The 15,523-nt window shown below is 37.4% G+C and overlaps 2 protein-coding genes across 2 annotated transcripts; one reads left to right on the top strand and one right to left on the bottom strand.

The window, feature by feature from the left end:
• Positions 1-2,521: 2,521 nt before the first annotated feature.
• syap1 (synapse associated protein 1) lies at positions 2,522-8,164 on the bottom strand. The gene is made up of 9 exons (XM_063468787.1): positions 7,864-8,164; positions 7,498-7,616; positions 6,309-6,375; positions 5,634-5,707; positions 5,360-5,499; positions 4,992-5,143; positions 3,491-3,540; positions 3,230-3,383; positions 2,522-3,126 (listed from the first exon to the last, which is right to left on the bottom strand). The coding sequence occupies exons 1-9, from the start codon at positions 8,063-8,065 to the stop codon at positions 2,996-2,998; spliced, it is 1,089 nt and encodes a 362-aa protein (XP_063324857.1). The 5' UTR covers positions 8,066-8,164; the 3' UTR covers positions 2,522-2,995.
• A 267-nt stretch (positions 8,165-8,431) lies between these two features.
• phospho2 (phosphatase, orphan 2) lies at positions 8,432-12,936 on the top strand. The gene is made up of 4 exons (XM_063468780.1): positions 8,432-8,517; positions 8,996-9,073; positions 9,306-9,400; positions 9,474-12,936. Exons 2-4 carry the CDS (start codon positions 9,003-9,005, stop codon positions 10,037-10,039), a joined length of 732 nt encoding a protein of 243 aa, XP_063324850.1. The 5' UTR covers positions 8,432-8,517; positions 8,996-9,002; the 3' UTR covers positions 10,040-12,936.
• The last annotated feature ends 2,587 nt before the right edge of the window (positions 12,937-15,523 follow it).

Raw genomic sequence — 15,523 nt, 5'->3', positions numbered from 1 at the left:
GAATTAGCCTACCCATAAAACTGCCTGGAAACACCTCAAACACAAGGCACAGCTCACATACACGGTTTATTGATTCTTGTATTGATTGCTAGTCCCAATGAGCATTTATTTTGCAATTCATTTCAGTATCCTTAAAGTGGTAGGAGTAGCATTAACACTACAGACAGTGTGGCATCTGTTCCTTCCAGTCTCATATAGACTGCAAGGAGCGTGCTGGGGCAGGTCTGTTGTCTGGTTGGCACAAGCAGAGATATGTGTTTGTCTCATTTCCCATGATTACAGACTTTCTACTACCAAACATCCAGGACATCATTCCATGCTGACTGAATCACTCTTTTGAAGGACTTTCTTTTCTCACACATCTGCACCCTACTCCGAATTCCACTTCACATTTGGCTAGGACAAGCGTTGCTTGTACATAGAAACAACACATTATATTGCAAGTACTTTAACTCAGTTTTGAGGTGGTACATGTATGGGCATTTCTGGGAATTCAAAGGGCTTCAGAGCTGCCATTTTATTCTTGTAGGAAGAATGTAAGAATGAGGCATAATTGCAAGGTCAACACTGTGGACCTCTGAAACCTCAGGACTTTCCAGAAATTATATCGAAGTGGAAGAAAAGCACATTTGAGAATATACGCTTGCCCTGATGCCAAAATGTTAGATGAGAAATTTGAATTGAATTGCCATGTTTCTCACACGACATTTAGTACTTGAGACAAATGAAATTATTATTCGTTAGGATCTCACAAGAGACTGAAAACAATCCATTCATCTGCAATAATTAATATTTGGTGGCATGCTTCTGTTTGGGAAACTCCCTGTCTTCTACACAAATATAGCATAGAAAAGAACAGGCATCAGTGACAACAAATACAGCATTAAGTGTACTATAGGATTGAAAAGTCAGACACTGTATGAAAGCAGAGGCTGGCCTCCAGTAGTAATGATATACTTGAATGTTCATTTAGTTTGCTGGAGGGTTCTCTTGACTTTTTAAGACTCTACTGCCAACTGTTAGTAAAACAAAACAAAACAAAGAAACAAAAAAGATTTCCCGTCACTGACAGTAGAAAATAAAACTTTTCACATTTTTGTCAGAATGGATTTAGTGGATTTTATTCCTCATCATTTAAAAACTCCCCCCAAAACCTCTATGTTAGTGACTTCATAAGTGGCATGACTGTATGAAATATTTCGAAACATTTCAAAAATTAGGCTGAAAGCTGAAAATGATAATAGGACGTGTAAAGCACACCGATCATGTGAGTTTGATGTTTACAACATAGGTAACATGACTGTGTCGGTTACAAAACTTTCCTGTCTGCAGTCTTTGTCTTCATTTGTCTGTGTGCTCGTTTTTTATACATCTCTTGCTGTTTTAGACTGATGACTATTATGAATGCCTGTTTTTTTCTGCTGAAATACTTGTGTTCCTCCCCCCAGTTTAACCAAAAATTATTATTGTTTATTTATTATTTTTAATGTTTCATAACTTTCTTTAAGCAAACATTTAAAGAAAACTGCATTTTTTTAAGCATCGAATATTAAATTACTGTTGAGGCAGGAATGACTGTCATGGCTGTAATATTCATGCAGTTAACTGATAAAGCCTTGGCCTTTGATGTATTGAGTATTTTCTTTCCTTTTTCGTAATCCAGCAACCTGAGATTAGTCTCAATAGAATATCTAGACTTTACTTTCAGTTAATGAGCATGAGATAAACTGATATATGGTTGCTAACACCATTGTTGTAGCTCTGGCTCCACCCTGAGGCTGAACTGTGTTATCTGCTTTGGATACTCTTCAGCTGTAGACAAAAAGTGCTGAGAGTATACGGTATTTCAAAACTGTTTAATATGCAGGACTGCTTTGTTTTTTCAATGAGCACTCATTTCAAAGCTTTTTATAGAGTAGCACATGACAACCACAAACAATATCACTTTAGATGCCTGATAAACTCTGAGATATAATTCCATTGTTTCAACACACAGTACTGAAACTACCGTTTTCAAGCTGCACACGGGATTAAATATTGATAATGATTTGCAAATTGCCGTTTTCTTTCATTTATATTCTAAAGACTGTACCAGTGATTTTGGAACTGGATTATAAAGCGTGACCACTTGTGTGAAAAGCAGTAGGAATGTATATAGAAATGAATCCATTACCTGACACTGAAAACTGTCACCAGTGCTCGATCTGGGCGAGGGGGCACTAAATCCTCACTGAAAGTCACCAAACATACCTCCGACTGTGCAGACAGTCACAAAACATAAAAATAAAAAAAATAGTCATTACACATAAATATTTTAAGGTAGAATAACGTTATATGTAGCACGTTAGAGGAAGGTTTTCAGGTTATCAGCTTTCCTTGACTTTGTGTCCACCTTGAACATGAGGCATAATTATCCATAACAGATACATTTTTATTAAAGGCTGACATATAAAACAGAATGACACAGCAGTAGCAGCGAAACACACCGACAGATATAATTAGAGAGAAATGCACCTGGCAGTTTAGTGTTACAGTCTTCTTTATTTACATACATGTTACTTTACATTTGACTTCTCTGTACTAAGATTACAGCAAGACGTATATACGACTATCCAACCCACCAGGAACCAGCAGTGAAAAACAAAGATTAAAAAACAAACAAACAAAACATAATAAAGACCATTTCCCTCCATTATAAAATTTATAGTACTTGTACTGGAGTATCATCTAGTGATATTTCTCTTCAAAAACACAGCTGATTAGGAGAACCAAATAGAGCAAACTCATTTAGGAGGGAACAATGAACTCACTAATATGGCAGAAAATGACTGCTGCCTCCAGCAGAGGTGACACATTCTTGCTATAATTGGATCTACGACACTTCATCAGATACGAGATAGAAATGAGAGTCGTGTAAAGTTCCTCCCCTCGTGCATCACTGGTCACGATTCATTAATTTCAGCCCAGATAAGTGACTGTAAATGCATCAAACACACTAGCTGTCGTCAGACTGGAGCATCTTCTCGATCTCTTGATCCCACTGGTCATCTTTGTTGTCCGATTCCGTCACCACCTCATACTCCTGAAGTTCTTGCTGCAGCTCCTTTTCCCAATCTGCTGATTCGTCTGGATATAAAAGGGAGGAAATATTATAAGCAAAGCCATTCTCTTACAGAACAAGAAATACTGTGAGCTTAAAAAAAAGGATAGGAACTCTTCCAAAGCCAACCATCAGGAGAAGGACTGTCCTTCTTGTCCAGCACCAGCTGCTCCATCTCTTTCCTTAGGTCCTCCTGGTTTATGGCCGTTGAGTCAAAAGCATCACTAACAAACTCGGACACTCCGGGACTTGTTGAAATCTCCTCCTCTTCCTCATGCGTTGGCTAGGAGGAAAACAGGCAGCAGAGAAAGAGGAGAGCGACTCTTGTTTTTTTTTTTCTTAACTTCTCAAAAGGTGATTGGAAAAGTTCAACGTGTGTAGTGCTTTTACCTTCTGTATGTCACTGATGGAAACTGGCGGCGTTTTTGGTCTGACATTGTCTACAAAGAAATAACACATTGTTATTACAATGGACTTACTCTTTAACCTCTGACCTTTGGACGGTGTCTGAGGTCATTTATCAAAATATGAGCACAAACCTTCTTATTAGCTTTTACCATGGATGCCGCCTGATCCATTTAGGTAACTATAATACTATATGATATGACTTCTTTACCTTTCAGTCCTTAAATAAAATATCTAATTTGTTTCCCAGTTGAACCAAGCAAAAAATAAAAAAAGAAATGACGTTTTACATGTTTATGTTGAATAATTAAAAAAGACAGATTTCGTTCCCTAATTAAACTAATTGAATCACACATTCAGATATTGTGTTGGAAGTCCACAGAGCTTCCCAAACAGTACTAACATAGTACTCAGCTCCATTTTATACATTGTAGCAAAGTACTGTGACTTGGGGGTAGTGTTAAAAATATGTGGAGCAACTGGTAATGTGGGCTGCTCTTTATGTTTCCACTGGTTTTGATCCTTTAGCTTAGAGAGAAAGCCTTCATTACATAACATACTTCTTCCTGGTGATCATCCTTTTCCTGGTTCCTTTAGCTTATCGACCAATCAGCATTCTATCTACATAAACCATCACTGTTGGGTAACTTGTTCTTGGCTTTTTGGACAACTGCCCTCAGCGCCTCTGAAAGCCTTTGTGTTTGCTGGATTCTTACAATCTCTCTCTCGCTGTAGCCAATGAGCTACTCAAACAGACAAGGACAATGAATTCCACATCAGTCTTAACAAACACTCTATGTGCCCATTTAAATAAGGGAGGAAAAGAGATTTCAGCGATGCATTAAGAGGATTGGGTTTTTCCATTTCCTTCATTATTATTTCACATCAAATAGACACCTTCCTTTTATTCCGAATGCTGTTGCCAGAGTATCAATAAAGCCCAAGAAAAGAACACATTGCAGCAATTTCTGCCATCGATTCCAGTGTGTCAGAGAACAATTTAAAGTACTGCTGTTTGGATATAAAGCTCTCTGTGGCTCTAGACCACAAAAGACCTGACTGAGTAATCTTTATTGTACAAGTCCTCTTGAATTCTCAGACCATCTGGCAGAGGGATGCCAACTTTTCCTAGAGAGCAAAATAAATATAGCTTTTAGCTCCTTTCACAGTATCTGCTTTTACATTTTAAACTGATATCTTTCCAACTTTAAGAGAGCTGTGGCCCTTTCTTTCTTACATGATGTTTAGGTGCCTGCAAACTGTAAAATAACACAGCCTAAGTTGCAGGATTGTGAAGGTCTTTGACTGTATAAACCACTTTTATAAAGCCATGACCAAAGATTTTGAAAAGAGATTTTCAAATCACTACATTTAATTTTTCCACTGTGGAATTGGGGTTGTAAATCTGCCCTGCCTTCCTGCAGCTGTGATACCACGAAGTTTGCTTGATGATCTCTGCCTCTCTAGCAGAGCTAAAAATTCAGACCTGTTAGGACGATGTCTTCAGGTGAAACACTGGCTCCTTTGTCCACACTATCCTTCCGCTGCTGCTGGGCTGCCAGGGCTGTGAGCTGAGCCGACTGCTTGATCAGAGACACCCGGTAGAAATAGTTCCGCCAAAACATCTCCTCCTTCACACTGTCAAGCACAAACATGTCACCATCCATTTTTAAATATCAGTTTTTAGGTTGACTCTGCTATAAATGGAGGCAAAAACAGGTACATTTGCATACACACACACACACACACACACACACACACACACACACACACACACACACACACACACACACACACACACACACACTTAAATACACATAAACACACACACATAAATGTTTGAAGAGCACTGACTGTTTAGGAACCAGGTCAAAGCGCATGCGGTTGAGGAGCTCATCTTCTTCCAGCATGACTGCAGCTAAAGGATACATCTGTTCCATGTCAAAGTGGAACTGAACACCAGCGGGAGGGTCGCGGAGGAAGTTCCTCTTGTCCTAGAATCAGCAACCAAACAGCTCAGTTTCTACTCAAAGCATAATTTATAAATTTAAATAAGTAAGACAGTAGCCACAAAAAGCTACCCATTCATACATTCATACTATATATTGTGCATGATGCCTTTGCTTACAGCGGACAGAGCGAGAATCTGTTGCTGGATTGTCTCCTCTTCATTGTAGCCTACCCAGGGTGGCACTGCTGCTTCTACACAAACATCAGAGCATGTGTGCACACACACATTCAGTCATGTGCCATCAGTCATCAGTTCCAATCCTTATCTCTCAGATGCACACATGTACACACCTGGCTCTCTGTAAATAGAAGCTGCTTGGCCAGTAAGTGACATATGCTGATAAAATCATGATAACATCATTTCTGCTGCCCCTCACAGGCGCAATGTAAAAATGAAGATTACACAGTTTATCCCAGTCAGGTCTCACAAGACTCCAATTTTAAACGAAGTGTGTCAATTTCAAAGTGTAAGTCTTGCTTTCAGAAATTAATATTTGAACTTTGTGATTGATATATTTATTTTCATAGTGGTTCAATAATTGACTTTGAAAAACATTATGACTACACTTCATTCACCTTGTAGCATCAGTTTAATTCTTCATTGCTCAGATTCAATAAAATTCTGGAAATATCGTGCAGTGATTTTGATCCATATTGACATGATAGCACCACACAGCTGCTGCTGATTTGTCACTGTAATCCCAAAGGTGTGTAATCAGATTAAGATGTGGTGACTGTACAGATCATTTGAGGTCATTAGTAAATAACATTCATGCTTTAAAGTCTGGTTTACCTGATTTCTTGGCCTTCTTCTCCTGGACAAATTTCTCTTGCTCTTTTTGGAAATCCCCTAAAAATGTCTACACACACACACACACACACACACACACACACACACACACACACACACACACACACACACACACACACACACAGATTGGAAAAGCTGATGCATAAATGGAAAGTGTTAACAAAGCAAAATCCAGGATTTTACTTGCATATAAAAAATCTGCAAACTTTGATACAAATTTTAAACTTCAACACTTTTAGACTTAAAAATACTTTGAAAACTTTTTTAAGTAATGTTTAATCTACTCAAGCTTTATTTGCCCCAGATATTTTTATTGATCAAACTGCCAAAAATAAGAAGAGGGTGTGTAGACTATATACAGGACAATGTGTTTATGTGTATAATCAAGCCTTGAAGTCCAGAGGCCAATGCTACTTAATAATAATACAATACTGCTTATCCAGGTAAGCTCAGGTTGAACCCCTGGGTTTTCTATACTTTGAAGGTGGTTCACTTCTTACTCGGGATAAATCGCCATCCGGAGCAAGTTAAGATCCAGAATAGAGATCAGCAGATATGAACTCACTGCCTACTGATTAATCAATTCTCCAGAAATTAGCATCACTATTCCTGGAAGATCCTTCAAACTTCTGTGCATAAACAGGAGAGTCTAAAGTTTTCTTCTATAGCATCTACTGTCTTTGTTTCCCTAATAAGAATCAGTAATAAATACTATAGATTTCTAGACACAACTTTATTCTTTTGGTTTTTTAATAAACAATTTTACAACAACTGTACTGTTCTATAAGTATTAATATCTGATCCTAAAATAGGACACCGACACTGTACTTGCTGAACTCATATGAAACTTATGTAGACTAAGCCTATATTTGTATTTTAAAAAAACCCCCAAAAAACTTTACTCTCAAACCTTTAAACTGAGTTTGCAGCTGAGAATATCAAAAATAAAACTGTTGGGAACAGGTTATGCTCATCTTCTTATTAGACTGTCGGACAGTAATCTTAAGTTTCAGAGTTCTAGGAGAAACCCTGGGTTAAATTAGCGAACTGATAACCTGCTTTGTGTGCCAGTTTGGGTATGCAAATACAGAAAACTGACCTACAAACCCACAAATACACATATGAACCCCAATCTGCAAAACCAGTCAAAAAGAATTTGAGAGCAACATGCCTTGTCTATGATGCCATCAATTTTTCCTTCTTCCACTGTCTTCTTGATGTTCTGGGCAGTCTCCACCATTGACTCAGAGATTTTCTTGGTGGCATTGGAAGCAAAACTGAAGATGTAACCTTCAAATGGAGAAAGAGTCTGTTAATAAAACCATTGCCACTGCAATAAAAGATACATATATGAGAGAACAGATACTCCTGCAGTCACATTTGCTCTTGCTGGGAGTGAAGAACAAACAAAAAAGATGATCAGGAAAGCCTTCAGTGTTCAACACAGACAGAAAGACTAACGTCACGCTGAGTAACTTTGAGCACGTAGCTTAGAGTTAATTAAGAGTTAATTATCCAGATATGAGCTGTTCCTCACCGCCGAGTCCTGTGGACTGTTCCAAGTTTTCCTGCTCCGCCTCTGGTGTTCCATCCTGGTCAGCTGGCTGCTGTTTGTTTACCTCGGTTTGTGCTTCTACCACCTTCTCTTCCTGCCCCACGTTCAGCTTTTCCTTGTCAACCGACGTCTTCGTGACGGTCGGGCCCTCCAGACCCAACCACGTCCCTAAACCTTTTAACATGCTGGTGGAAAAACACCGATCGATTAGATTAAAGATACGGAAAAACAATCTGCACGGACTCTCCTGACTATACAACCAGGAACTAAACCGACGTCTTCTTCTTCTACGTTCTTGTGTGTGCAGTTGTGCGATACTGCCACCCGGAGGCCAAATATGGGAGGTCTGGTTTGATACTATATTAATAAAACAAAGAGTATTTATCAGTAAAAACTATCACAAAAGTGTTGCACGTTGAAAGATCTACACCTTTCCTAAAGTATAAAGATGGTATGTCTTATAAATTACGTGCTCATTGTTGGCAGTAGAGGAACTACTACGTTTTAACGCAACATCCAAAAGAAGCTGCAGGTGGCGGTAATGAGCTGAGATTTGTTCCACTTTTTGCGGCGAAGCAAGATAAGGAGAAGGAAGATAAGGAAGACCGGTGAATTCTTGACGGAGGACTCGTACCGGTAATTTTGCAGTTATTATGTGTTTTATGTGTATTTATCTTGGGTATAGTTTACTACAGTTTATTACAGAAAGCTATGTAATCCCAGTCACTTGTCTTCAGCACGTTAGGAACCGTTATAGCGGACTGACTAGCTCTACCCGTGGGCTGTTTACTTGTAAGGGGACGAGTTTACACCATACTTCCTTTTAAAAGTTCGTTAGTTTTAACGTAATCTTGATGGAGAGAAGAGTAATAAATGTTGTTAAATAAATGTTATTTGAGATGTCAAGTAACAATCGGCTTTAATGGGAAGGGTAATTTTTAAGAAGCGAAAGTGTGGGCTCAGTTACTTGTGTTTTGAGCTGATAAGACGTAAATAGACCGGTTGAGAACAGTATCCGTTATCAGACGAAATGATAGAAGGGTGGAGCTTAAAAGTAACTATTATCTTGCTTAATTTATTTTAAGTTAGTTTTTTGTGCTATTTTGCTTTTAAGGTGACAAATGAAGATTCTGATGGTGTTTGATTTTGACCACACTGTGGTCGATGCCAACAGTGACACTTGGGTGGTAAGGTAGGTCAAGAAACCGCTGTTCAGATAGCATATAGGACTTTTTCCAGGTTTCTTGTCATCTGTATGTATTATCTTGACAAAGATTTTCCTATTCTTTGAGCAGAATATCAGTTCCTCATGTCTGTTCACTACTCTGTAATTACTGTTTTATACTAGGACCTCAATACATCATTAGAGAAACACTATGGCTGATATATCCTGATTTATCTTATTTATATATTCCTTGTCTCAGGTGCCTTCCTGATAAGACACTTCCTGGCTCTGTGGAGAATTCGTACAGAAAAGGCTACTGGACTGAGTACATGGGCAGGGTGCTGAACTACATAGGTGAGTCTGTCATGCTGTTTGTTTTTGTACTTCCTGAAATCTGTCTTCAACATTTTTTAATCTATGCCCGCAGGGGAGCAGAAGGTGAGCACAGACAGGGTTCGCAGTGTGATGGAGACCATCCCCTTTACAGCTGGAATGACTGAGTTGCTGACATTTATAGCAGAGAATAAAAGTGCCATTGACTGCATAGTCATCTCTGATTCCAACACCTTGTTTATAGAATGGATTCTCCATGCTGCAGGACTCCAGGCGGCTGTTGACAAGGTTTTTACCAACCCAGCTAAGCTCAATGAGTTGGGCCACATTGAAGTGCAGTGCTATCATTCTCACGACTGCGATCGATGCCCTGTCAACCTCTGCAAGAAAAAAGTCCTGGAGCTTTACCTTTATGAGCAATCTGATGCTGGCGTGGAGTATGAGCAAATCTTTTACGCGGGGGATGGGGGGAATGATCTCTGCCCTACTTCCTGTCTGAGAGGCCGTGATGTTGTGATGCCAAGAAAGGGATACACTCTGGAGAAGCTGCTAGCCAAACTGGAAGGTCAGGAGGGCAACTTTCCTCTAAGAGCTAAAAACATTGCCTGGAGCAGTGGCGCTGACATTCTCCGGGAGCTGAAAGCAAGCATGCAGTCGTAGCCGTGGCACATGAAATATTACAAATATTGAGCCTGCACTGCAGGATGCATTGTGCTGCCTGTATTCTTTTTTCATATTATAATTCAAAAATTTAGAAGATTTTATAAACATTTTAACTTATTTAAAACTACAGCACTTGCACATGTAAACCAGTCTTTTAAAAAGGGTAATTTGTCTGCAGGGAAATTTACCTTTATCTTTTATCTTCATGATCTTTACAATTTTTCTAATTTTCCATGGTGATTGAAAATAGAGGCGCCTGAAACCACTAACAATACATAGGCAGTGTGTCACAAGGGCAGCTTTTACATGTGCAGTGTATGTTGGATACTAGGTAAGAATTTAGTTAAGATTATATTTAGTATTGTATTCAAGATCTTAGTTGTTGGGGCTGATCCAAGAAGCAGAGATGAACCAGCAAGTTAACTTGATCTGACAAAGTAGAAGTCAGGGAAATTTCTGAGCAGATTTGAGACATGGATTAATTTTAGTCCCATACAACAAGAAAAATTAAAAGATGTCTCCATTGAAATGTTTCTGGACTAGGGTTTCTAGAAAGGTTCATGTTAGGGGAATTTTGTTAAACTGAAAACATTAAATCAATCTACTTTATGCAGTCTGCACTATATCTAGCCAAAGTACTGTGCAAAAATATTGAGCCACCTCTTATTTCTTTATATTTTGGTGGAAAGATAGAAAATAGGTACAGCAGTTTATTGAAACATGTGGAAACATGTATGGAAATTAAGTATATATAACAGAAACAGCATTTTTCTACAGTTATAAAGATAAAAAGTCAATATTTGATATGACCTTTACTTTTCAAAATTTTAAAGTTATTAATTTATTTTATTTTTTATTTTCCCCAAACCACAAAAGAGCCTCCTGTATTACACACTGACTGATGTAGATTTCTTCTAAAAGCACTTTGGAAATCAGCTCACTGGTACTATAATACAAATTTATGCCTGTCAAACTGTGTCATCTTTGGTGTTTTTTACTAAAGAAGTGGGGACATCATTGTGTTTCTGTGACAGGCTGCTAATAAAAATGTGCTAATAATGTGCCAAAAGATAAAAATTGTAATTCGTTCTTTGCTAAATTGTCTGATATCTGTAGATACACCACTGGTTGCTCATCTCTTGAGTTAGGTGTTTTTTTTATTGCTTGAATGATTGATAGGTCAGTGTGAAGTAGCTGAACAAACAAAAATGTTCCTCTGAAAATGATCAGGTACAAGGACTGAACTAAAATGAGTGAAAAAGCAGTGTCCAAGGAAAAGCTTTGAAAGATCTTTAGAAAGCCTGGGGAACTATTACCAAAGACTAAATTATCAAATGAAAATGAAGTCTGACTCCTTGGAAGCAAAATATAAAGAAATGAGTGGTGGCTCAAGACCTTTGCACAATTCATTTTGTTGTTTGTAACTGCACTAACAATAAAAAAAATTCTCATGTTTTGTGGGTCTAAACCAGGGGTGGGCAATCTCAGTCCACGAGGGCCGGTGTCCCTGCAGGTTTTAGATCTCACCTTGGGTCAACACACCTGAATCACATGATTAGTTCATTACCAGGCCTCTGGAGAACTTCAGGACATGTTGAGGAGCTAATTTAGCCATTTAAATCAGCTGTGTTGGTTCGAGGACACATCTAAAACCTGCAGGGACACCGGCCCTCGTGGACTGAGATTGCCCACCCCTGGTCTAAACACACACTAGCTCAATTTCCCAACCTTGAATTAAGCCTGGTGATTAAACTCTTTACTCAGTGAAGACCTTCACTGATTTTTTTCTTTCTTTTCTAAATTTTATTCATTTTGTGAGCACCAGACTCGGTCTGTGTTTGGGAAACTGGCTGACTGGATATATGTTAATATGTCCAAACCAATGAACAAACAATGGGTTCTGAATATTGCATTTAATTAAATTTGCTTTATAGTTTACAAATGTTAGTTGGAAAGCTTCTAAAGCACTCCTACTAACTTTTCTTTATGAATCTGAGAAAAACACTATACCAGTTCTTCCCTGCTATATTCTGCTTAAGACATTTTGATTTATGAAAAGAAAAGCACTGGTGTTACTAATGGCATTATGATGTGTTATATTTAAATGTTCCAGACAGTGTTACAGCATGCATAATACCAGGAACTTGAAACTGCCAAATGGCATGAAGTTGTCTGTCTTAGTTTAAACTGACTAAAAATACGTCTGTAAAAGGCACATTATAATGTAACTAATACATACTTTAAATAAGGTACTTTTGTCAACATTTTGAATGTAACATTTTTACATGAACTTACCTCAGCTGATATCTGGTTAAGAAAGATTGAATACGTTTGAACAGTTTTTCTACAGTTGCAATTCTTTGTTTGGGGTGTTAGAAAATGCAGATGAACTCATTATTATAACTGGTCCTAAATGATTGTACTTGTTTAATGTTATTTAGCATTTAATAGAGCTGTGCTGCTCTACAGTTCTGAATCTTTCTGTTCTCCAGTATTGTCAGCTGTGTTTTACAGATCAGGTCTGTTTCTTTTAAATTGATTTTTGAAAGCATGTTTGGATTAATGTGTGTAGTACATTAAATATAATATGTCTGTTGACTTGCATAAACCTCCACTACCTTATAAGCTGCATGAACAATACTTCCATGTTTGTTTTTACCACGTTAACTCTGAAGTATCAAACAGCCTCATTTAGGATTTTGCTCATGTTTCTCGTAGCCAGTATGTATTATCTGAATAGACTATTCAGTTTTTTATGTACAACTTCAACAGCAATGCTCATGGAGACATATGCATTGATTGACTTTCTGTTGCCACTGTCACAAGCCAGTTTGATAAAATAATATTGTGTGTTCTTAATGTGTAATTCCAATGATTAAATCAAATTAATTATCTCTGATTCTTTTTTCTCAGGTTTTACTCAAATCCTTCTAGAGGCAAGTCTTACGTCTCACCAGCAGTGATAAAATATTGGGGCCATTTCTTTAAAGTATTATCTCCAATATATTTCCAAATTAATGCAGTGCAAATATTTTCCACTGCAGTAATTAAGATGGTTTTGTAACACTGTGATGGTGAGGTGAGATTTCATTATATTGTGAGGTGTTGCTTTAAATCATGTTTCACAATGAGCATTTATACTAAAAATACTAAATGCAGTCCAATAGATTTTTGAGGGGTGCTGACTATACAGACTGTCATAAATGGATGAAAACAAGCTTCTCGTCAGAAATATTAAATGAGAATGACAATTAGTTTTATTATTTCTAATTAAGATTAATTGTCCTAAAATCTAAAGTAATTTTACCACTCAGTGACAAATATAATAGCTAGCTTGTAGTCTCTCTAGATGAAAGGATGAAAGGAATTGATTTTAATGACAATATATATCGCTATATATCTATATCTATATATGTAATACAAGCTGTACACGGACTACTTTACATTATATCAAAGTGTCATATCTATTTCTCTATTATTTCTCAGTTGCAGTGAATAGATAGGAGAAAATAAACTGTAGAAAATAAACAGAAGAAAGAAGAAGAGAAATAACAATTTAACATAAACCAGTGACACACTCCGGGGCCTGATCAACCCTCCTTGGATGAGGGTGTCTAGTGATAATGGGCGAAACACCCAATGAATCCAAGGTCCACTACTGACGATGATAATCTAGATCAGATCTCTAATCCCCCCCCCCACCCAAAATGGCAGATTAGCTTGGGTAAAAGACCGAAAGTTGAGGCACACAATGATGTGTGCTGCTGGTAAAGTTTCTGTGCTGCCTTTCCTCATAACAGCCATCCCTCAAGATTCTCGCCATTTAAAGCAATGCATTATCAGGGACTGTAACATCTAGTCCTTTTTACTGAATCAGAATGCGTCATATCTATATATGTTTTCATGGGACAACATATCTATCCATCTGACTATCTATATAGATATATATGTTGACCCATGAAAAGATATAATGAAATATATCTGAAATATGAATATGAATGAAATATATGTGAGGGGTGTACTCACTTTTGTGAGATACTGTACAAGTATGTGTGTGTGTGTGTGTGTGTGTGCGTGTGTGTGTGTGTGTGTATAGGGCTATTTTTTTTAATGAAACTCAATCAAGCAATGTGGAGGGATGAAGAGGACAGGAAGTCACATACAGGGATTGCTATTTTCACAATAAAAGACCTTGTTCAGACTACATTCCCTACTTTATAAACCATCCTGGTTTGATCTGAAAAAAGAACAAGAACAAAACTGCATCAGAGAGATCAAACATGTACATCTGATGTGATCCCTGTGTAAAACATAATCTTCTTGGATGGACTATCCCCCGTCAGCAAATCATTTTATTACTTTAAAAAAAAAAATCATATAATTCAATTAAAATACTCCAAAATTCATCAATACCTGAAACATACAAATACAGTTGTTATGTAGACAAAAAAACAACTGTAAAGGCCAAAGCCCAGTGTTGGGCAAGTTACTTTGAAAAAGTAATTAATTATAGATACTAGTTACTTTTCAAAAAAGTAACTGAGTTAGTAACCGAGTTACAAGATTCTAAAAGTAATTAATTACTTGAAAAGTAACTATTGCGTTACTTTAAAAAAATGTTTAACCCTCTGGAGTCCAGGGTATAATTGGCCATTTTTCACTACTTTTGATGTTTCCTCTACATTTCACCTTTAAAAACTATTTACTTTCCCTTGTTTGGTATCATTCTTTTCAGCACAACCTCACGTGTCTGAATTTACAGTTATGTTTTCATTTTGACATACTGTATTAACACAATTGATCTAAAATCAGACAAAAATCATCCAATCCGAGTAGAAAAAGTTATATTTTTTACTGTAACAACCACAAACTTGTTTATTGAATCATATTTCATAAATTTAAATGCAAATATAAATGATCAATTTTAAAATCATATGCACAAGTTTTGCAAACAACAAAGTTATTTGCAGCCATTTACCTTTTACTCTTTTTTTATAACCATTTCAAACTATTTACACAACAATCAGGTGTTCTGCATTCAATAAGATGCCACACACACTCCAAACATGCTAAACATCACAAAGCTCACAATCTCAAAAAAATATCACGAAACTCATTCTCTCTCTTTTTCTGTTGTCTTCCTTTCGCTCTCTCGATGTCACTCCTATATCAGGTCCTGCCATATCATTTTGATTGGTCGACATGGTGCATTTTTCCACCAACACCAAAGGGTAGTTTTTTGTTTTGTTTTTTTTCTTTTTTTTTGGGGGGGGGGGTGTGTGTTTGGTCATAAGCAGAGAGTGCTTGCTAGCGCTGTCCTTAGACAGTAAACGTGACGAAACTATTCAGAAAAAACACGCGTATATATTGTTTATCATGAATCTGGTTTTACGTGGCCTATCAACACAATTTAAAAACTGGTATATATCACCTTGTTGCTTTGTCATCTTGAAGTGGTCATGTGATTGGCTTACCATGCCT

This window comes from Pelmatolapia mariae, linkage group LG1 (genome assembly GCF_036321145.2).
Source record: "Pelmatolapia mariae isolate MD_Pm_ZW linkage group LG1, Pm_UMD_F_2, whole genome shotgun sequence".
NCBI classification, from domain to species: domain Eukaryota; kingdom Metazoa; phylum Chordata; class Actinopteri; order Cichliformes; family Cichlidae; genus Pelmatolapia; species Pelmatolapia mariae.
This window is presented reverse-complemented; position numbering and strand designations above follow the sequence as displayed.

Coding starts and splice junctions, on each gene's coding strand:
- syap1 (XM_063468787.1), bottom strand. CDS start 8,065: ATGTTAAAAGGTTTAGGGACGTGGTTGGGTCTGGAGGGCCCGACCGTC. Junction 6,376..7,497: donor TTGATGGCATCATAGACAAG/GCATGTTGCTCT, acceptor GTGTGTGTGTAG/ACATTTTTAGGGGATTTCCA. Junction 5,144..5,359: donor TTTGACCTGGTTCCTAAACA/GTCAGTGCTCTT, acceptor TGTGCTTGACAG/TGTGAAGGAGGAGATGTTTT.
- phospho2 (XM_063468780.1), top strand. CDS start 9,003: ATGAAGATTCTGATGGTGTTTGATTTTGACCACACTGTGGTCGATGCC. Junction 9,074..9,305: donor AGTGACACTTGGGTGGTAAG/GTAGGTCAAGAA, acceptor TCCTTGTCTCAG/GTGCCTTCCTGATAAGACAC. Junction 9,401..9,473: donor CAGGGTGCTGAACTACATAG/GTGAGTCTGTCA, acceptor CTATGCCCGCAG/GGGAGCAGAAGGTGAGCACA.